Below are 23,486 nucleotides of genomic sequence, written 5' to 3'. Positions count from 1 at the left end.
CTTTAGTAAAGCCTTCGATACGGTTGTACATAAACTGTTGCTTTACAAACTTAACGTAATGGGGTTTCCTCGCGTTTTCTTAAACTGGATATCCACCTACTTAGAAGGTCGTACCCAGAATGTGTTATTTAATAGTTGTTTATCGAAAAATGTTACTGTCTCGTCTGGTGTTCCACAAGGTAGTCACTTAGGACCTCTTCTGTTCGTACTATACCTTAATGATCTCCCTTCTGTTATACGTTTTTCTAAAATGTTGATGTACGCTGACGACGTTAAATTGTTCCATCAAATAAAAACTTCAAGCCATTCACTTCAATTACAATTTGATTTACATTCTTTAGCTATCTGGTGTGGCGTCAATAGAATGTCCTTAAATCTTAAAAAATGTAAAAAGCTTTCACTATTTAGGACTCAACATATCTGCACTGAATACCATGTTGGTTCATACAAATTAGAAAATGTTTTGTCATTCGTTGATCTTGGTGTAATATTGGATAATAAACTAAGATTTCATCTTCATATTGATTCCTGTGTTAATAAAGCCAAGTCATTATTGGGATTTATTAAGCGATGGTCCAAAGAATTTCAGGATCCTTACGTCACCAAACGTCTATTCGTTAGCTTGGTTCGTCCGGTCTTAGAATACGGCTGTATTATATGGAGTCCTTCTTATAAGTGTTATTCAGATAAAATTGAATCTGTTCAAAGTCAATTCCTTTTGTTTGCTCTCCGCGGCTTAAATTGGAATACATCTGTACTGCTCCCCCCTTATGAAAGTCGTCTTATGTTAATTGACCTGCCTACACTCGAGAGAAGACGTTTCATGTTGAAATCAATGTTTATTATAAAACTGACTCGTGGATTAATTGATTCTCCATTTTTATTAGGCGAAATAAATTTTAATTTCCCGTCTCGTTTAACTCGTAATTTTATCCCAATAAATTTGCCACTCGTTAGAACCAATTATGAAGCTAATAATCCCATGAGAGCTTTATGTGAATCCTTTAATAATATATATAATAGTATATCGTTTACTGACCCTTTAAACTTGATAAAAAATGCTATTATGCGTATGTAGTGAGTGCCAGACACGTATGCATGATTTGTGATTTAGTACTTCTTCATCTAACCTTATTATAATTAGTTTTAGTGTATTAATACTTGTTTACTTTTACTGTATGCCGGCTGATTGAATATGTAGCCGGTTATCCCATCATTCTACTAACCCTCCATAGTCCGGTCTATGGGGTGTACGCGTTCCCTACGATATAGGGAGGTGGCCCCCTCGGTCGGGTGGGGCGGGAAAGAGTGGCGTGGGACCGAACGAAAAAAAAAAAAATCCGACATCAATTTTTTCCCTTTGAGTTAAAACCAATATGTATCTATGTATGTATGTTTACATGGGGCGTTATATGGGGGCTATACCAAAACGTGGACCTATATAAACCAACTTTGGTAGGAATGTTTTTTGGCCTCTGGAGACACAAAATACCAAATTACAACCAATTCGGTGGTAAAATTGGTAAAATATCTTAAAAATTCCTTAAAACGACGACGCGTCACGCGTCATTTTGTATGGGGGCTATACGAAAGCGTGGACCTACATAGCCCACTTTCAATACCAAAAGTCCTACGTACAAATAATAGGTTTTCCCAAAATTTCATCCACCTACATCAATCCGTTCGGACGCTAGAGTGATTTCCACAGACGGACAGATGGACGGACATGGCTATATCGATGTAGAATTGCACGCTGATCAAGAATATATATAGTTTGTGGGGTCTACAATTATTATTTCGAGTAGTTACAAACGTAGTGACAAACTTAATATACCCCCATCCTATGGTGGAGGGTATAAAAAGAACAACATATTTAATACAATTTTTTCTTTTCTTCTTTGTTTGCTACGTTGGTTAACAACAACAAAGCAAGAAACACACATGTTTTAACGCATACACACTACCAAAAACCAAACTTTTTTACCCTCCTGTCTTTTTTATCCTTCTGCGTATTCTATCGAACCATACACACAGCTCTTTATTATAAAACAGCATTCCGCAGTCGCGAGAGCCCTGTTGTTACTCTCTTTGACAAAAATCCTCTCTCCACTCATAAAAAATATGTTTGTACCCAAAAAAATAAAATTGAGATATGTTACAAAATGTTGCAAATATATATTTGTTTGGACACAAACAAATTATGTTCAGATCCAAACATATATTTGTGTGCAATCAGTCCCAAACAAATATTTGTTTGGATCCAAACATATTTCTAACATATATTTTTCTACGTATATTAATGACTAACCTAACGTTTATTCTATTTAAACATTAAAAAACGTGACGCACAAACCACTTTGAATCATTTTAAATTCTATGAAATGAAAAAAAAAATGAAAAAAATATTTCCTGTTTTCCTTTAAAATACCGAAAATCGGTAGGTACCGTTCTATGGGGGCTATATGAAGGCGTAGACCTATACCGACAAATTTCTGGGAGAAAGTTTTATACCCGAAATGAAGACTAAGTACCAAATTTTAGCAATTTCGTTGTGATAATGAGGCTATAACATTCAAACAACCGAAAATCGGGTGATACTGTTCTATGGGGGCTGTATGAAGGCAATGACCTATACCGACAAATTTCATATGGAATACCCCAAATGAAGGCCGAATACCAAATTTTAGCCATTTTGGTGGAATATTGACGTCACAACATTCAAAATACCGGAAATAGGGAGGTACCGTTCCATGGGGGCTATACTAAGGACCTGTACCGACAAGTTTTTGGGCGAAAATTTAATAACCCCAACGAAGACTAAATACAAAATTTCAACCATTCCTGAGGAAAATTGAGGCCACAACCTTCAAAACACAGAAAATCAGGATGTACGTTCTATGGGGCTATATGAAGGCGTGGACCTATAACAACAAATTTCTGGGGGAATGTTTTATACTCCCAGCGAAGACTAAGTACCGAATTTCAGCCATTTCTGTGTGATAATGAGGCTAAAACCATCAAAATACCGAAAATCGGTTGGTACCATTCTATATCAAAACGTAGACCGATATAACCCATTTGCAATACCAAACATACTAGGAGTAATAGAAACTTTTATACCAAATTACAAAGCTCTATCTTAAAAATTGCGTGCTTTATCTTGATTTCAACAGACGGACGGACTGACGGAAAGACGGACATAGTTATATCGACTTAGAATTTTACCCTTATCAAGAATATATCGTCTGCTACGTACGAAAAGGTCGTAAGTCCATTTTTAGAAATTTTTCAGGAGGAACAAAAAAGATTTTATTATGGTGGTAAAAGCAGTATTCTCCGTTTATTCATTCCGCTTCAATATCTGTACTTTGTTTGAACAAATCCGCCGCGTTTGGGAGATAGTTGGATGTCTTTTGACTAACGACCTTTTCCTTGTACAGTTTTGTACTTTTCCTGGGACTTACCTTATCACGGATATTTGGCCGTTGAATTGTATTTCTTCATGACAAACGCTTTTTTGCGCTGCCTTTGAAGTTATCCGTGGTTGTATAAAAACACATTTGCATTTGAAAAACCAAAAGTTCTAGGGCAGAGAAGCCATCCCACAGTCGATACGTCTGAAGAGCTGCTCAACTAACAGCGAAACCAGGTCACGTAATTTGGTGACTGTGTGGATTCGAGTCCTTGGCATTCCTTTTTCACTTGCAAAAAATGTTCGATCATCAAGCTTAACTCTAAACGAGAAAATTAATAAAAATAAAATATTTATATTTTACTCAACAATGTGGAAAGGGTATTATAAGTTTGTTTTGTTCAATATTCATGCAACATCGCGAAGTATTAGTCGCTGATCCCCCTTGCCATTTTTCATATCTCGACAAGATAAAGCAATCTAACTATGTGTGTCAGTCCGTCCATTAAAATTTGTAATAAAACTCCAGGCCTAAATAATTGAGCGGTCGTCACGGAATTTTGTAGATAGGTCGAGTTTTGGCCGGAAGAGACCCCATTAGATGTTGGTGATGATCGTAAGGGGTGAAATGTGCCAAAAACAAAATTCTTATCCGATTTTGTAGCTGTCCTCTAGGTCGCAATAACAGTCCAATCGTACATAGTTTGTTTGTCAAAAAACAAATTAGCTTGATTAAAAAATTAACCGGTTGCAAATCCAACATTTTAAGAAATTCAAAAATAATATAAATGCATATTCTGATTAATCTACTCTTTTGACAAATTATCGTCAAATTTGTGGTGATGTAGAGGTAGTGTTTGTTTTAAATATTGTAGATCTTCATATTTCTTAGCAGTTAATTTTCTTCGCTCACTGCATAATTGCGGTAGGTTCGAAAACTCCAATGCAGTTATTACATTATTAATTTTTTGAAGTAAAGTCTTCCACTGATCCGAAAAGTTAAGTTTAAAAAATGTATACCCATTTGGTGTGTATTTAAAACCACGCACATAAGTTACTTTAGCAGCGCCTATTCCACGACCTGGTCGTTTTAAAAAATTAAACGTTTATAAAACTTTTAAAAAATTTATGATCCAAATACACTTCGTACGGCTCGGGCTTACGGCGAGCTGCTTTGCAAATACCAATATGATGGGATGGAATATCAGCATCTTTATTTTTCAAGCCGCGTTTTATAGAGGAGGGGGCACTATCTGTCTCCATTTGGGTGTGGCCGATTTCTAGAATTTTTTGGTTAAATAATAATATTATGTTTAATTTATGCATTAAGCAAAGCGTTGCTCATTATACAGTTGCAATTTTGGTATGTACAACCATCACTGTAAAATATTATTTTTGTAGGATTTTTATTGTCAGGCAGAACTTTTTCCTCAATAAAAAAGTCCATATGCTTGCAAATTTGTCAATATGTGAGGTATTTCAACACATACAACATCCCAAATAGTATCAATGAAAAGGCCAGAAGTCCATTTTTCATAATCAGTTCGCTTCTAGAGGAAAAAAGATTTAAAATGTAAATTTTTGTTGCAATATAGAAATTATCAGATTTTTGTTCAAAAGTTTGGTCCACTGGCCACTTATCATTTGATTATCATCCAAAGGTGTAGGCTAGTTGTTTGCATTGTACCCCTACCATGGGTGACGTTAAACATTATATAATGAACTACATTAGCTGTAGTATTTTTTTTATTTTAAAATATACATTTTCCTGTGGACTTACGACCTTTTCGTACTCAAATTTGTACGTTTTGTGTACTTACGACCTTTTCCGACAAGAGCAAAACCTATAGAAAAAACGACATTATACCATTTTCTTTGTATCCTACGACGTGTTTTGACAACATGTAACAAAAACGCGATTTCCCAAAAAAGTGGACTTACGACCTTTTAGTGCGTGGCAGACGATATATGCTTTATAGAGTCTCTGATGATTATTTCAATGTCTTACAAACGGAATGGCAAATTAAATTATACCCTCCATATGAAAGCGTCGCTGGTGTAAATATGTTTGAAAAAAAATCGCGAAATTTTTTACAAAAATATGTTTACTTTTTAAGAAAATAAAAAGTTTTTTTAAAAGTATGCAAACATTTTCTAAAAAACAAGAAGCACCGCAGGCGAAATATTTTTGGAAAAAATGCGCGTTTTTCTTAAACATGTTTTCACAATTTAAAAATACAAATATATTGTAAAAATATGCAAAAACCTTAAAAATCGCTCGATTAAAAAAATTCGATTTTTTCTTGCAACTACAAATTAAGAAAAAATTATATTTACATGTCTTTATTAAAAAATTTTAATAACTAATATGTATACGAAATGTCTTCGTCGAATACTATAGTCTGTTGTGCAATTCTGTAACTAATTTTTTGATTTACCGACAAAATTCTGTAATAAATAGACAGTGGAATTTTATGCAACCCCTAGTTTTGGTTCTATTCATGTCAAATTTTGGGACAGGGCATATTTTTGGCTTCTGATTAAATTGCAATCGAAACATATGACATATGCAAAATTGTGCAACAAATATTTCAATAATGTGTTTGTGCGTACAACTTTTCTGTTTTAAATTATCTTCAGACAAGTCAATAAAATAGAGAAATCTATAACAACAGCCACAACCTTCCAAATACCAAAAATCGGGAGGTATCGTTCTATGGGGGCTATAAGAAGGCCTAAACCTAAACCGGCAAGTTTTAGGTGGAAAGTTTTTTGCCCCCAAGGAAGACTTTATACCAACATTCAGACATTTCGGCGTGATATTGAGGCCACAACCCTCAAAATACCGGAAATCGGGAGCTACCCTTCTAGGGGGCTATACGAAGACAAAATGCCAATTTCAGTCATTTCGGTGAGATATTGAGGCTACAACCTTCAAAATATCGGAAATCGGGAGGTACAGTTCTATGGGGGCTATATGAAGACGTGGACCTATGCGGACAAATTTCATACCCCTAACGAAGACTTAAAACCAAATTTCAGCCATTTCGGTGGGATATTTAGACCACAAATCCTTGAATACATTTTTGCATATGCTCATTTTATGCAAATATGTCAAAATATGCACGATATACAAAATATGCAGAAATTTCTGGGTTTTATTTTGTAATACAACGAGTTTCTGTCTAATCAGATTTTCTCTACGACCATCCTAACCATATATGCATTTGCATAGGATTCCGCTGTCTAGTAATTAACGATATTTTTCGGTAGGTTAGCGACCATAAGAAAGTAGTCTTAAAGTTCTACCGATAGCAATAGTGTTTTAAACTTTTATTTGAACTTTTATTCATAATTTTTCGTTTTAATTTTACTGATTTTAGTCGGTAAATCAAAAAATGCTTTAGAGAATCGCACTACTGGTTAAACTTCTCTTAACTGATACTGACATAATTCCATAAATTAAGCAAAAAGTTATTTTGAAATTAAAAAATCGTTGGGAGTTATGTCCGTTTCTTTTTTGGAGTTATGTACGCTTTGCTTCACGGAAATAAATCCCAACGGATTTTGGGAGTTCTGTCCGCAAAAATCTTAGGTAAACTTATCAAAATATGATATAGGGATTTATTATTCCGTTTGTAACGCATTAAAATAAAAATTTGCGACCCTATAAAGTATATATTCTTGATTCAGGATTCTAAGTCGATATAGCCATGTCCGCCTGTCCTTCCGTCCGTCTGTTGTAATCACTCTAGCGTCCGCCATAACTAGCTAGGACGCTATATTTTTGTCTTTTTCCATATGCAGGTCAAGTTCGAAGATAGACTATATTGGCCCACGTTTTGATATAGCATCTCCACCAAAAATTCTCAGGTCAAGGTCCATGTCTTGTATAGGAATTCTGTAACTTTTGTCGATTCAAAAGTTGTTACAATTTCTTTTGTTATTGTAACAACTACAAAACAAACAAATGAAATTGTTGTAAAATAAACAATGAGTAAATTTGTTAAAAAGTTACTGAATAGGTACCTTGGTATAGGCCACATATAACGGTACCTCCCGATTTTTTCGTATTTTGGGGGTTTTAGCTACATTTTTGATACGAAAATCCCGATTTTGGGTATTTTGAGGATTTTAGATACATTAGACCGAACTGCTTTAATTTAACATTTTCCCAGTGGTCACAAACCATTTCCAACGAAAACTGTCAACATAGGTGCATTTTTTGATATAGCCGTTATATGGGGGCTATATCAAGTTCCCTATTATATTTTTTTGGCCGAAATACCTGTAATTTGACGTTTGAGGTTCCCAGTAGTCACAAAATATCACTACCAAAAATTTCCAACCCCTAGTTTTGGTTCTATTCATGTCAAATTTTGGGACAGGGCATATTTTTGGCTTCTGATTAAATTGCAATCGAAACATATGAAATATGCAAAATTGTGCAACAAATATTTCAATAATGTGTTTGTGCGTACAATTTTTCTGTTTAAAATTATCTTCAGACAAGTCAATAAAATAGAGAAATCTATAACAACAGCCACAACCTTCCAAATACCAAAAATCGGGAGGTATCGTTCTATGGGGGCTATAAGAATGCCTAAACCTAAACCGACAAGTTTTAGGTGGAAAGTTTTTTGCCCCCAAGGAAGACTTAATACCAACATTCAGACATTTCGGCGTGATATTGAGGCCACAACCCTCAAAAAACCGGAAATCGGGAGCTACCCTTCTAGGGGGCTATACGAAGAAAAATGCCAATTTCAGTCATTTCGGTGAGATATTGAGGCTACAACCTTCAAAATATCGGAAATCGGGAGGTACAGTTTTATGGGGGCTATATGAAGACTTGGACCTATGCGGACAAATTTCATACCCCTAACGAAGACTTAAAAACAAATTTCAGCCATTTCGGTGGGATATTTAGACCACAAATCCTTGAATACATTTTTTGCATATGCTCATTTTATGCAAATATGTCAAAATATGCACGATATACAAAATATGCAGAAATTTCTGGGTTTTATTTTGTAATACAACGAGTTTCTGTCTAATCAGATTTTCTCTACGACCATCCTAACCATATATGCATTTTCATAGGATTCCGCTGTCTAGTAATTAACGATATTTTTCGGTAGGTTAGCGACCATAAGAAAGCAGTCTTAAAGTTCTACCGATAGCAACAGTGTTTTAAACTTTTATTTGAACTTTTATTCATTTTAGTCGGTAAATCAAAAAATGCTTTAGAGAATCGCACTACTGGTTAAACTTCTCTTAACTGATACTGACATAATTTCATAAATTAAGCAAAAAGTTATTTTGAAATTAAAAAATCGTTGGGAGTTATGTCCGTTTCTTTTTTGGAGTTATGTACGCTTTGCTTCACGGAAATAAATCCCAACGGATTTTGGGAGTTCTGTCCGCAAAAATCTTAGGTAAACTTATCAAAATATGATATAGGGATTTATTATTCCGTTTGTAACGCATTAAAATAAAAATTTGCGACCCTATAAAGTATATATTCTTGATTCAGGATTCTAAGTCGATATAGCCATGTCCGCCTGTCCTTCCGTCCGTCTGTTGTAATCACTCTAGCGTCCGCCATAACTAGCTAGGACGCTATATTTTTGTCTTTTTCCATATGCAGGTCAAGTTCGAAGATAGACTATATTGGCCCACGTTTTGATATAGCATCTCCACCAAAAATTCTCAGGTCAAGGTCCATGTCTTGTATAGGAATTCTGTAACTTTTGTCGATTCAAAAGTTGTTACAATTTCTTTTGTTATTGTAACAACTACAAAACAAACAAATGAAATTGTTGTAAAATAAACAATGAGTAAATTTGTTAAAAAGTTGTTAGGTACCTTGGTATAGGCCACATATAACGGTACCTCCCGATTTTTTCGTATTTTGGGGGTTTTAGCTACATTTTTGATACGAAAATCCCGATTTTGGGTATTTTGAGGATTTTAGATACATTAGACCGAACTGCTTTAATTTAACATTTTCCCAGTGGTCACAAACCATTTCCAACGAAAACTGTCAACATAGGTGCATTTTTTGATATAGCCGTTATATGGGGGCTATATCAAGTTCCCTATTATATTTTTTTGGCCGAAATACCTGTAATTTGACGTTTGAGGTTCCCAGTAGTCACAAAATATCACTACCAAAAATTTCCAACCTAGGTCCATGTTTTGGTATAACCCCCATGTAACGATATTTTTAGATTTTCGGTACTGTGAGGATTTTAGCTACAGTTTGAACTTCCTACCTATAGCCCCCATATAACAAACTAATATTTTACTGTGGAAGCTATAGGCCGAACATCTGACATTTATATGACACTGGCTGTTCCCGGTCCGCGTTGCTGGCCCGTTGTTTGTGTTCTTCTGGTAAAATATCTCTGGGTCTCTGCCGAGCTTTTGCAGTATGCTACCTACCTGAAAAATGCAAGTACTGATATTTTCAGATGTTATTTCTGTAATTTTTCAGTAGAATTTTCAAACTGAATTGACCATAATTATGTATTCTTCTTGAAACTTCATAATATAAATCAGCCTTAGGCAAGAGAGCACAGTGAACGTTTCTCTCCACACACATAATTCAATTAATTGAAAAAGCATGCACTCACACAATGACACCCCCTAAAGCATACGAGTACAATAGAAAACTATGGTATCTATCGCTGACATATGTATATCCACTTTGTGTCATAACTCTCGTGCAATGGTATTTCCAGATTTTAGATATGAAATATTCGTAATTCATTTATATTGTAAATTCGGAAAAATCTCAGTAATTCATAAAAAATAACTTTAAGTAATAGTTGAAATTATAGATAGTTTACTGCATTCAAAAATATGATATATTAGTCATTCATTCCCACTTCTAAATTTAGATATCTTATCTGCAATTATAAAGTTTTCAAAACAACTGTTAATGACAGACCTCAGATCTACAGACCCTAAATAAAAAATTTCATCAAATTCGGTCAAGCCGTTTCGGAGGAGTATTTTTTGTTCGAACACTCTGTCATGATTGATCATGATGATTAATACATAATCCTAAAATGCATGCTGTTGCAAAATTCAAAAATCAAAATTCTACGTTTAAAAATATCGATCCTATTCATGAAATGGCATTTCGGATATTGTTGTAATGGAGGATCCCAGAACCAAGCATTTTTGCGGTTTTGGTTTCATTACTTACTCTCATTCGTACATTATGGATAATATCCCAGTAAAATCTTCGATGCAAAATCATGAGTTGAATCATGGGTGCAAGTGATCTGGCATGTCATCTTTTTGTCATTTTCACTCATGAATTTTATATGAGCGTGACCCCCAAAAGATGACGTTCTTTTTTGGATCCTAAACATGTCATTTTAACAAATGCTTGGGCATGTCATTTTAACCAATGCATTGAACGTCATTTTAACCCATTCTTTGACATGTCATTTTAACCAATGCTTTGACATGTCATTTTCACCAACCCCTTGGCATGACATTTTCATGTCTTGTTTGGAAAATGGAAATGCTGTATTGAAATATGGACAAACAAAACTCTTATTAATTCAATCGAATTCACGAAATAACTACAATTAATTGATCAGCAAAAAGTTTACATCCAAAATTGCAATGTAATCAACACCGCTGCAACGCAAAAGATTACATCCTCCGTTCTCCGCAACTGATATTCTTTCATCTTACAAAAGTTTTTTTCTATTATCTTCCCATCACCAGTTCAAATTTCGACATGGACTCCAAATGCACTCTTTATTTCGTAAATTACTTTTATTTTATAATTTTCTTATTTTATAACAACATTTTGGAAATTTATACTCTTTTGTTTAGTGACGAAAATATGTAGGGATCTACAACCCGGCTTGCTTTAGGGATCTTTCGTTCGGACTTTTTTTTCAAATTTCAAGAAGCGAGATTTGATTGATTTCGTTCTATGTCAGATTTAGAACAGACAAGGGAACTTTTAAAATAGCAATTTGTGCAGTCCGATTCTAATTTTAGCTCTATGATTGGGATTTCATTTTTATTGCAGACATTTCGAGCTTCATACAATACCAACTGTTTAGAAGTTTTAGTTGTCTGATATGCAGGAAATGTAAGATAACATCACGACGACAGTTCTAACAACTTTGGTCCGTTCCAAACCTGCAAGAATCTACTAATTTTTACTACGATAACCATTTTTCCTTTATGTCGTCGGAAAAAATAGTAAAAATTAGTAGATTTTTGCAGTACTGGAACATACCAAAATGAAAATAAACATCTCTATTGGAATGATGGAATGGGTACAAATGCTGATGAAAAGATCGGATCTTCCACGACTTCCAGAGCTAACAATTTGGAATGAAAATCAAGGTTTAGAAGATGAGTTGATATAAGGAGGTGGTTTTGAAAATGTGTAATCATGTGTACGAATAGTACTAAATGGTACTAAATTTGGTACAATTTGAATTTCGGCGAACCGATAAAGTTGGAATTCTGAAATTTGGAATTACTATTACTGTTGGAGTGTAGGTTTTGAGATATGGAGGTTGTTTTCGAAATTCGTACATATGGGTACGAAGGTACTAAATAGTACCAAATAAGGTACAAGTTGGATTTGGGGGAACGGATGGAGCTGGAATCCTGAAATGGAAATGGAAATGGTACCAAATTTGGTACAATATGAATTTAAGTGATCGGATAGAGCTGGAATAGTGAAATTTGGAATTAATATTACTTTTGGAGTGGGGATTGGGATACTTTTGGAAATTCGTACTTATGACAACGAAAAGTACTAAATTCGTACTTGTGGCACAAAAAGTACTGAGAGGTACTAAATTTGGTACAATAGGGATTTGGTTGAACGGATCGAGCTGGAAACCTGAAATTTGAAATTAAGATTAAAGTTGGAGTGTAGGATTGGGGAAGTTTGGGAAATTCGTACTTATGTGCATAAAAAGTACTAAATGGTCCTTAATGTGGTACAATTTGGATTTGGACGAACAGGAAGAGTTGGAATTCTGACATTTGGAATTAAGATTACTGTTGGAGAGTAGAATTGAGGTGGTTTTGGAAATTCGTGTTTATGTGTACGAAACGTACTAAATGGTACTAAATTTGGTACAATTCTTTTTTCGGAAAATGGATTGAGCTGGAATCCTGAAATTTGGAATAAAGATTACTGTTGGAGTGTAGGATTGAGGTTGTTTTGGAAATTCGTACATATGGGTACGAAAAGAACATTTTAAGACAAACGCGGAACAAATCGGTTGTAAATTGGTCGAGTTGTTGATTAACGTACGACCGTCATTTCAGTTTTATATAATAGATTTGATGTTTACAAAACTTTATATGATTTATAGTTTTTTTTGTTTGTTTTGTAATCCGATGATAATTGTGAGGGTGTTGATAATGCGTCTTTTAAAATGTCCGCTAATACACTTAGCACAAAATAATAAAATAAAACAAATACGTATTTGTCACGATACCCGGACACCACTCCCAATATTTATGTTGATCGATTTCTGCCATTTCATAGCTCATGTGACATCAAAATGATCCTAGGTTGCCACTTCACCCACCTGCTGAGCATGATATTTGCATTACTCTTGGTTCATTTAAAAGGTGTGGTTCTCATTTACTGTATGACACATGGAAATATGACATTTCCCACCAAATAAAAAAAGTCTTTCGTATTTTTTGAATATCTTTATATTCACATGCAAAGACAAGACAAGACAGTATTCAATGGTAAAGGGTTATTTGTGACTGACTAGACTTAAACTAAGGTTAACTTAATTTCGAGAATTTCTTGCAACTTCTTTCATTTTGTTGTTTTTTTTCTTTTGTTCATTATGATTGAGTGATGTTTAAATGATTTCACGAGAATGTTGGTGGCATTCCTTAAAAGCCATTTCACTATCGTATCACATAAGCCAAGGTCGTTTCGTTGTAGCGGATGTAATTACGTATCATTATAAAGTCTGCAAATAGACAATATTAGCAAGTAGCAGCAGGGCAATTAGGTGGTCTAATTGAATACTTACATCACATTTACCAATGGTGGTGGTGGTGGTGCAAGCCAAGAGCAGCAGCGGCCTGAGCTGCGGCGGCAGCAGCTTGTTGGGCAACAGCTTGAGCTTGGGCGGCTTGGGCTTGAGCAACAGCCTGAGCTTCTGCTACAGCATGAGCCTGGGCATTAGCTTGAGCTTGGGCATTTTGTTGAGCAACGGCAGCAGCCTGTTGGGCGGCGGCCTGAGCGGCAGCTTGTTGGGCAGCAAATTGAGCCTGGGCAGCCTGTTGGGCTTGAGCAACAGCTTGAGCTTGGACAGTAGCTTGGGCAGCCTGAGCTTGAGCGGCCTGTTGGGCCTGAGCAGCAGCTTGGGCTTGTGCAGCAGCTTGAGCTTGAACAGCAGCTTGAGCAGCCTGATTTTGGGCAGCAGCCTGTTGAGCAGCAGCTTGAGCTTGAACCTGAGCCTGAGCAGCTTGGGTCTGAGCAGCAGCTTGTTGGGCAGCAACCTGTGCTTGTGCAGCAGCCTGTGCTTGAGCGGCTTGTGCTTGTGCGGCAGCCTGGGCTTGAGCAGCTTGTTGAGCTTGTGCGGCAGCCTGAGCTTGTACGGCGGCTTGGGCAGCTTGTTGTTGGGCTACGGCTTGTTGTTGGGCAGCAGCTTGTTGTTGTACTGCAGCAGCCTGGGCCTGGGCAGCTTGTTGAGCTTGTGCGGCAGCTTGTTGAGCCTGAGCGGCAGCTTGAGCTTGAACGGCAGCCTGTGCAGCCTGTTGTTGGGCTGCAGCACCAGCGGCAGCGGCGGCTTGGTTATTAACAGCTTCGGCTTGGGCGGCGGCAGCTTCTGCTGCTCTGGCAGCGGCTTGGGCATTAGCATTGGCAACAGCATCGGCAACTTGTTGAGCTTGATCTCTAGCAGCTTGGGCAGCATCAGCAACGGCAACTGCGGCATCGGCAGCAGCAGCACTTGCTAATTATTGACAACATTATAAAAATTGTTTGTTGTTAAATTACCTAAATACTAACCATCAGGATCACCTCCTACAACCACAAGACCTGGATGATGCCAATGATGATGGTATGGCCATGCACCATAAGGCAAAACATGTGCACTGCAACTGACTGCGTAGAGCGCCACCGCCAGGGTCAAAAGGGAAACCTTTGAAGAGTGAACTGTGAATATCACATTCGATACCAATAGATATCCTTTCTTACCATTGATGTCCTCATTTTGAAATTAGTTTAATATATTTGAGCTACTGTTGTGTAAAATTAAGCCGATATGAGCTAAAAGAAGTGTTATAACAAGTCCGCCGTCTCTAGCACGTTCTGTTGTGTACTTAGAGATCAATAAAACTGTGCCTTCTTACAGCAATCCACGAGCATTTTATAGAATCCCAAGATGGAAGTTCTGCCAACCGCATGTTTCATTACAAACATTACACTGTTACAATTCTGATCGCTTGAGCTATCCATTGCTGCTGCTGCTGTCATTCATTCTTTCATTCATCGATCCACAAACAACAACAAAGAAACGAGAACAATCTAAGAAACAATTGATTGGGTGTTGGCTTTGGACAGAACAACTTTTTTCTTGTCGTATTTAAATTATTATTAATACAATTTACAAATTAATCCCATAAATCATGGTTGTTGCTTTTGTTACCCAAGAAAGTGGACTAATTGGACTATTGGTTATGAGTACTCTTGCAGAGGTGATTTGACATTTTGACGGTTTTATAAGTTTTTTTGTCCACAATTTTTCCCTTATTTTTGGGATCCAATTTCATCGAAAGGACTATATATGTAGTGTAATATATTTTTAGAAAATAGTTACCTTGGCGAGATGCCTACCCTTCTCCGGGCGGGATCGACAAATAGATGCTCTCGAACACGCTATTTTCTACCAGAGCAGGGAAACCTAGGCGGCAAGCGTTTAACTCCTTTGTGGGGATAAGACGCCGGTCGCAACCTATACTCCCCACCCTTCCCATATATGACACTCTAATAGATGAGGCTGTATAGGAGGGAATGGTCCACTTCCTCCCATCGCCAACCTCGAAGATTAGTAAAGTCAAGGAGAGGAAAGATAGACACTCCTACAAAAGGACTGTACAACAATGCATCAAGTTTCGGCAGCTCCTAACAGGTCTTACGCTTCTGGAAAAGTTGGAGCTGGCAGCATGGTCCTTCTCTCGTTTTGGTTCTGGAACTCCATTTGCATAAACAAAAAGTTTCTGGACTAAGCGATATTTTTTCGATATAGACATGTATATCACCAATATTTTTGAAAAGTTAACATAGCTGAAGCCAAGGTTTACCCTTTAAGAACACGCGACTTATGATTGTATATTATACAAATTAAATATTTTTGGACAAAATTAAATGTTTTTGGACGTGGCAAAAAATATTGGCCTTAAAAGATAGTTTGCATTGAAGCTGTGCCTATATTTATGTTAAAAAATTGGTTGAAGCCAACTTGTCTTTTTTTGTTCTCTCTCGATTTGTGAGTAAAGTACACTTCTCACGATTTTCCTGTCAAAGTGAAAGTAGAAGCCAACTAAATAAGGATAATCTCACTAATGTATTTCTTTTTAAAATTTCTTCTCATTTCATTCCGCAAACAGGTTTTTCAAAAAATCATGTATAGGATTGTAGAACTCCCGATTCTGAGCTATTTGATATATGAGTCGTGAATGTAGTCTACACAGCTTCATAGAAATCTGCATCCGAATGCGGAAATTTTGTGTGAAAATTTTTCGAAAAATCAAATATTTCGGGCCTAATTTTTACAATTATCATTCGATCTCCACTTACTTGATTGCACATTTTAGTTTTTTACGTTCCGGATCCAATAAATCATTCCTTGTTAAAATCCATCTACTAAAACGCGAGTTACGAGAAATTCCAATGTAGAAAAATAACCTGTAAGTCTTTTTGCAAATATCGCCTATTTTATCGCCTAGAAATATATGTATATCGATGTAGATTTTCATGGTGGACATTGAAATCGGATCCGGGCAAAAATGTTATGCACTTTGCGCAAATTAGCGATATTTTATAGGTTTTTTAATGCTAAGATGCAGCTGATGCTACATCTTAGCCTCCAAATTAAATTTCGAAAAATATATACAACTTAAAGATATGGTCTTGCTGTACACGAAAATCACATGCGGACAAAATGCCTTTGATAATTACACGATTTACATGTATTTTAAAATGCATATAAATTAAAATGGGTTATTTGACCTTTATTTCCAATTCAGAGCCTTGAGATATATCATCTGCAACCCAATTATCTTCCTCAATGGGAAAGCTTTAAAATGAACGTCTACAAAGCAAAATCCGTCTATTTTATTGAGAGATTTAAGCAAATTGAATGAAGTATTCCTTCAGATTTTTCCAATATTTTCTGCATGTGAAAAAATATTTTTTCAAACAAAAAATTAATTTTTTACCAAAATGTGTGCTTATTTTGGCTGTAACATCGAAACTATACTACCAATCTGTATGATTTTAGTCTCATTTGATTAGCATTGGAGTTTTTATCTACCACACATTTTTATGTAATTTTATGCCCGGTAAATGGACCTTTATTTTGAAAAATGTTGACTTATATTCAATAATTTATCAATTTTATGTACATACCGCGAAGTCTGAGTAACATTTTACATGTGTTATGCAATCGACTCGCTGAAGTCACTTCGAGAGAACTTTTTAGTAACAATTATGCTAATTAAAATAATTAGCGTTTTTAATAAGGAAAATATTACGTTATTAAAAGCCGAAATAAAACCGCCATAACTTTTGTCCGCAACAACCAAAAATTGGCTCGCGACCTGATTCGTCCTGTTGCGAATCTTTTTTTTTCTGAAATGGAATATGAAATAATTGACGCTATTCGTGATAAATAAATTTTTTCTTAATTTTGTATTTTCTTTAATTGTGAAAATATTTAATAAGAAAATCGCGCGCATTTCCGTATTTTTCGAGATAAAGGCTTTGAAAGTTCCGAAAAATCATATGATTTTTGACAAAAAATAATGGAAAAAAATATGATCGCGTTAGCCCTGTTTAGTAACTGTCCATAGGAGAAAGTCTTAAATCCCGGCCAAAGGCTTGCTATTTTCCACAAAAAATTAATTTGTGAAAACTTTCTGTGGAAAAAGTTCCAAATCCAGTCACTACATTCAACATGCTCCACTCAAATAAAAAATGGAAAGTGGGATGTACGCCAAACTAAATTTGATCTTTTCTTCTTCCATTGACAGGCTTTGTCGGAACACCCCTAGTAGAATCGGAGATATTCGCACAGGAATTAAACTTTGTATTTTTTCCAAATAAGTTTTTTGCGCATTCCGACCCTTAATCGCCAAACTCAATATGTTTCTTCCTTTCTGGTACCCCCATTCGTGGCGATCCGATAAAAATTGTGACTTGTAGCTGGATTACAAAAAAATGGAAAAATGGGATGCATTACTGACTATTGCGAATTCTCCGTTCTTTGACCACCTACGCCAACCTACTTTGCATCAATGTAAAGTTTATCTTTTCTTCCTCCATTGACAGGCTTTGCCGTTGGAATACTCCTGCCGAGATATTCGCAAAAAGAATAAAACTTTGAATTTTCTCCACACAGGTTTGTGGAGGATACTTCTAAAAAGCACTGGAGTGTTTCGAGCAGTTTTCCTTTTGGAGTCATCAGGTCTGGTGTAAAAGTAAAAGGCAACTACCTCACAGGAAATCCAGAATGACCAACTGAGAGAGCTTAAACTCTCTGCCTTCTTTAAGGTTGAGTGAAATTCCACAACTTCACACAGCGAGAGAAGTCGACAGACAAGTTGAAGATCTCACAAGTGTTCTCAGGGATTTATATGCGAGTCTTTCCCATTAACATATCTAGGTAGAAGAGCTCAATCAGTTTGGTGAAATAAGGAACTGGCAAAACTCAGTAACGTGAGCAGATAGGCATACAACAATACTAAGAGAACTAAACTTAATACGGATTGGGACCTATATAAGGAAAGTTTTAATAGGAATTAGAATGAGGCCAGAATACCAAAGATGAGATCTTGGATACACTTCAGTGAGGCAATAGAGGAAGTCCATCCATTCGGCTATAGTGCTACTGAGCGTCCCCTTCTCCTCTGTTCTAACTTATTTGATTGGTAGAACATTGGAAAGCAGACTAATCAATACACACATTGGAGAGAAATCTGTAAGGAAGTCTATCACTAGACTAGAACTACCCCACAGGGATGCGTTTTATCATCTTGGCTTTCGTCTGATTCCAACAAAAATAGAGTTAGTACTATTCACAAAGAAAATAAATATTGCTAACTATTAAATCTTCGTATATCGACAAAGGACCATCCTGTAGCTCTATGAAAAACTGGTTTAATGAATTCAATCGTGGCCGACAGTCGCAAAATAACGAAAGTCGCAAGGGTCGGTCAAAAATGGCCGTTGTACCAGAAAAAGTTAAGCCGTGCGTGAACGGATAGTGCAAGATTGCCATGTTATATACAGTGAGACAGAGACATCCTGGGCATTTCTTCCACAAACTAACATTTGATATTGCAGATCCAGCAAAGAAATTGTGAATAATAATAATAATAATAATAATAATAATAATAATAATAATAATAATAATCGTCACAGACGACGAACCTATGCGTATGAGACCGAAACAAATTAGCAATTGACCCGTTGGGTATTCGAAGATGACGTAAATCCAACGAAAGTTGTTCACCGAAGAAGCACTTCGAAGCAAACCTGTTTCTTCGGCTAATCTGACCATGTGGCTACTATACGGTTTGAGGAACGTAGAACGGTTAATTTTGAGTGGTACACCACAATTTGTTTGCCTGAAATCTTCGGAAAAATTCTAAAAACGAACAAGAGATGACGATTCATTTTGCACCATGACAATGCGAGTTCTGACACATCGATTCAAATAAGTGTCTGTTTTACCGGACAAAACGTGGACTTCATGGTTATCCACCGAAAGCTCTAACTTGGAAGCCATTGACTTCATTTGATTCCCGCACATCACGAAAAAGGGCATGGTCAACGATTATTGTCTCCAGAAGGTGCTGTTGAAGCGTTCAAAAAATATGTTTTGGAGGTGTCTCAATCGGTGTACGTTACCGTAGTCAGTGCAATAAGCCCTTCCACTGAATAAATAGGGGGAAGTTTTCTTCGGAGACGTTCCGGTTAGTCGTACATTTACGCACGTGGATTTAATTGGCTAATCTAGCATATTCTCCAGCTTGATTTATACACTATTTCATGGGCTCTCCCTCATGATTCCATGATTCTCACATTTGACAACCTTATAAACGTCTTTTGAAGCACTGCAATTGTATTTTTTTTTTTCGAAATTTTTTGCACGGATCGAAACGGGATCCAAAGAGAAAACCCCATTTTTGCTGCCAAGTGTTCATGCAATATGAAATATTAGTTGGTGGAAGAAATACCCAAGGATTCGTCTATCTCACGTTATATAACATGACTACTCTGGCACATTGGTTGTTTTTGTCGGTTTCGATTGAATTCATTAAACCAGCCATATAAAAATATGATTTCATCGATACACTCTTGCCGCGCCAATCCACGTCGAAAATTGTGAAAAATTATCGAACGAAAATGTTCACAAAAAATTAAATTTTTTGGCAGATTGATTTTTTGAGGTCACTGTAAACTGCTACACATGGTCGTTTATCAAGCTGAATTGACCACGTTTATCATAGAACATATCAAACATTCCAATGGAAATGTCAAATGGCGCCTGACAGCACGTAGTGTTTGTTGGCTAGGCTCGTTATTTGGCTCGAAAGTCCAGAAACCGGGTTTTCTGAAGGTTCTACTGATCCGATTACTACAAATTGGGTATATTTTGGAAGCTTAATGAAATTCCTTTTACATGGTTATTTATAGTTCGCCTAATAATGTATTTACGCGGCTTGTTTTTCTGTATGTGCATTTTGATTCTAAGATGGCGAGAATTCCCAAGAACGTTGGCACTTTTTAAAATTCATAAGGACCATTTCTGTAGACAATTTTTAAATCGATCACTTTTACAATAGCCGGTTTCTGATAAGTCCTACTGTTTGTGAAAAAAATCAAACTGAATAATACCTCCGAAAATTGACCTTGGTGTCCGAATAACATTCTTTTGCACATATCGATCGTCACCTTTAGGACATTACTTCTAATTACAAACCCTACCTTTGCACCAAAATGCAGCTTTGTGCGTATTTTTGCTTTTTTGCTATTTGACAGGTCTATAAGTCGACAGAAGGCAATGTGTTACCAACCAAACTGTTGAAAACCGAGCGTGATACGCTTGTAAAAAATATGAATATGAATAAGATAGTTAAAACCATATGACATCTTGCAAAATAGACGAATACGTCAGCTTATAAATCCAGCATTGACCAGAACTTCACCCTGCCGCAAATTCTGGATATGACTAGATACTTCCCACCTTTATTTATTGACAATATGGCGGCCTTCTACAGCTCCATAGGTTCAAATGTATTTGGGAAACCCCGCTCAAAAAGCTGACATTTAATGCACACGATCCCTAGCTAAAGCGGTTAAATTAGCAATGAATCTCTTAGTACCATATGGCATCTGGCAAAAGAGGCGAGTACCCCAGCCTATAAATCCACCATTGACCAGATCTTCACGCCGCCGCAAATTCTGGATAAGACAATTACTTGCCACCCTTATGTCGACAATAAGACGGCCTCCTACAGTCCCTAGGTTCAAAGTATTCGGAACCCTGCTCGATATGCTGACATTAACTGCACACGATGCCTGGCTAAGACGGTTAGATTAGAAACGAATCTCTTAGTACCAAACAATGTTTAAGACAAGGAGACAAACTTTCCTGTGATCTTTTCAAGTTGAACGGCATTCGAAAGTGAATTAAATTAGTATGATATACTCGCTTTTTCCGATTATTATGACATAATGGGTCGAAATATGGGAGAAATAAGAAACCTCTAATGTTGGTCTGGCACAAGACGCAAGTACACAAACATGAAAACTACAAAATTTGTGGTAAGTTTTGAAATAAAAAGAAGAATAATAATGTTGAAATAAAAAATTAATATTGAACTTAGTAAGGAGTTTAAAAACCAAGCCGTGCTAAAAATCCCATTACCGAATAGTGTAGATCCTTTTTATTTAACCGAAATTATTATTATTTTAACCAAATTCATAATTTAACCGAAAGTCATAACAACTTACAAACCAACCCACTAGCCCATTATTTTAACAAAAGCTTGTAGCACTACAGTAATTATTCTATGGCCACCAAACGAAGAATGAGCTTATAGTTTCGACTAGAGTGGGCGTAGGAATGTTAAAGAAAATCCTAGGTAAAAACCCCATAAAAGTGTTAAGCGACTCGTCAAAGCGTAAATCCCTATTGAAAATTAAATTTCTTTCTGATTTTTCAATGGTAAATCTACCATATTCTACCTCAAAAATGTGCTTTCTCTGAATTGTAATGTGGCAGGTTGGGTCACCAGTAAATACGATAAAGTGTGACGGATTTATAGGTGTTCCGATAAGGTACATGATACGTCTTAAATTTGGTAATTGTCAGAATGGACGCGTTTTTCCATCCATTACACGTTTTTACATTTTTAAGACTTCATTTTTCTTGTACTAATTATTGCGTGTTGTCTATGTATGAGTCAGTTTACCCTTGAAACCATTTCTTCTTTACATAGCAACAGAGCGAATTATCACCATTAGACCTCTTTTTTCTTGTTTCTCCTTTTTCGTAATTTAAAATATTATTTTAAGATAACTAGAAGGGATAGTGAGATTAGAACTGGTTACCATAAATCACAGCTCCCTTAAGCGTTACATTTATCATAATTAAGTTTTCGACCCACAAGCTGTGACGGCTGACAACATTACAAGGCGGCATAAAATTGTTTTAATCTCTTTCGTCGCACTTATCGATATAATTATAATATTTTAATTAGAGTACAAAAGAATTATAATCACTGTAATAATTTATTCTTTCTTTGGAAAACTTGAAACTGATCGCTAAATATCGAAGCCACACTTTCCCACTCACATTCGAGTTGGTTTTCAAAGGCAACATATTTACAAGATTGTTAAACTTGAATTTTACTTTTAATTCGTTTATTAAGGTTGCAAAGTTTTCAAGAGTTTATTTTAACATTTTCAGGCCATATGTCTAGTTACCATAACCAAGATATGGAACACAGTATATATTCACATCAGATAAATTCAGTAAAAGGCATCAAATGTTGTTATAACATAGCACACAATATTATTAAAAATATAATATATGCTTCAATAAAACACCCTAATCTACAACAAATTAATTCTATTTGTAACTTGCATGTAAGTGAAATATTTCCCTCAGCCGCAATCAAAACGTCGCTTTGATATCCGCCAGTTTTGTGTAGTTTAATAATTGGCCGTGTTGCCATCTAAGGCAAACTACTTCTGGAATTAAACAACAACAACAATAACTGGAGATATAAACAATGTATTTGCTCTTTCGTCGTCATACAAATGTCCGCTCAAGCATCTTAACGGCTTTTGGCCATTTGTCAGTTTATCATTCCACAAAGTCAAAAGTACGTACACTGGTGCAGAGAAATAAATGCTGAAGTCAGTGCAAAAAATATACGAAAACAGCGACTATGAAACTTATTGGGAAATAAACCAAGAAATTAAAAACGCCACAGGAGCTGTAAAGAACGTCCAGCCAAACAAACAATGCGCAGAATTTGAAAGGCTACACATCCCGTATATACCGCAAAACTCATCCCGCTCTACTTATAGACGAAAATAATAAAGCTCGTTTCGAGACAGAATAAAGAGTGTTTAACTCAAATCTTTAAAAACGACATTCACGGATGACGAATACCAGGATATAATACTAATACGGAATCAGACATGACAAATCAAATCTGACATGAATCAGACATGACAAAAAGATGAAATTAAATCGGCAATTCAATCAATGAAAAATAAAAAGACCCCGGCCCTGATGATGTA

The 23,486-nt window shown here is 36.0% G+C and overlaps 1 protein-coding gene across 1 annotated transcript; it reads right to left on the bottom strand.

Moving 5' to 3' along the window:
* Positions 1-13,250: 13,250 nt before the first annotated feature.
* Positions 13,251-15,002, bottom strand: LOC141396585 (uncharacterized). Its single transcript, XM_073972155.1, has 4 exons — positions 14,643-15,002; positions 14,454-14,586; positions 13,471-14,397; positions 13,251-13,407 (listed from the first exon to the last, which is right to left on the bottom strand). The coding sequence occupies exons 1-3, from the start codon at positions 14,655-14,657 to the stop codon at positions 13,478-13,480; spliced, it is 1,068 nt and encodes a 355-aa protein (XP_073828256.1). The 5' UTR covers positions 14,658-15,002; the 3' UTR covers positions 13,251-13,407; positions 13,471-13,477.
* Positions 15,003-23,486: the final 8,484 nt, after the last annotated feature.

This window comes from Musca autumnalis, unplaced genomic scaffold (genome assembly GCF_047663935.1).
Source record: "Musca autumnalis isolate F117 unplaced genomic scaffold, ASM4766393v1 scaffold_3, whole genome shotgun sequence".
Lineage (NCBI taxonomy): Eukaryota > Metazoa > Arthropoda > Insecta > Diptera > Muscidae > Musca > Musca autumnalis.
Note: the sequence above shows the minus strand (reverse complement) of the source record. Positions and strands in the feature narration are given on the sequence as shown.

Excerpts from the sequence above, each read along its gene's own strand:
- LOC141396585 (XM_073972155.1), bottom strand. Across the intron at positions 14,398-14,453 it reads TGTAGGAGGTGATCCTGATG|CAAGTGCTGCTGCTGCCGAT; the intron begins GTTAGTATTTAG and ends GTCAATAATTAG.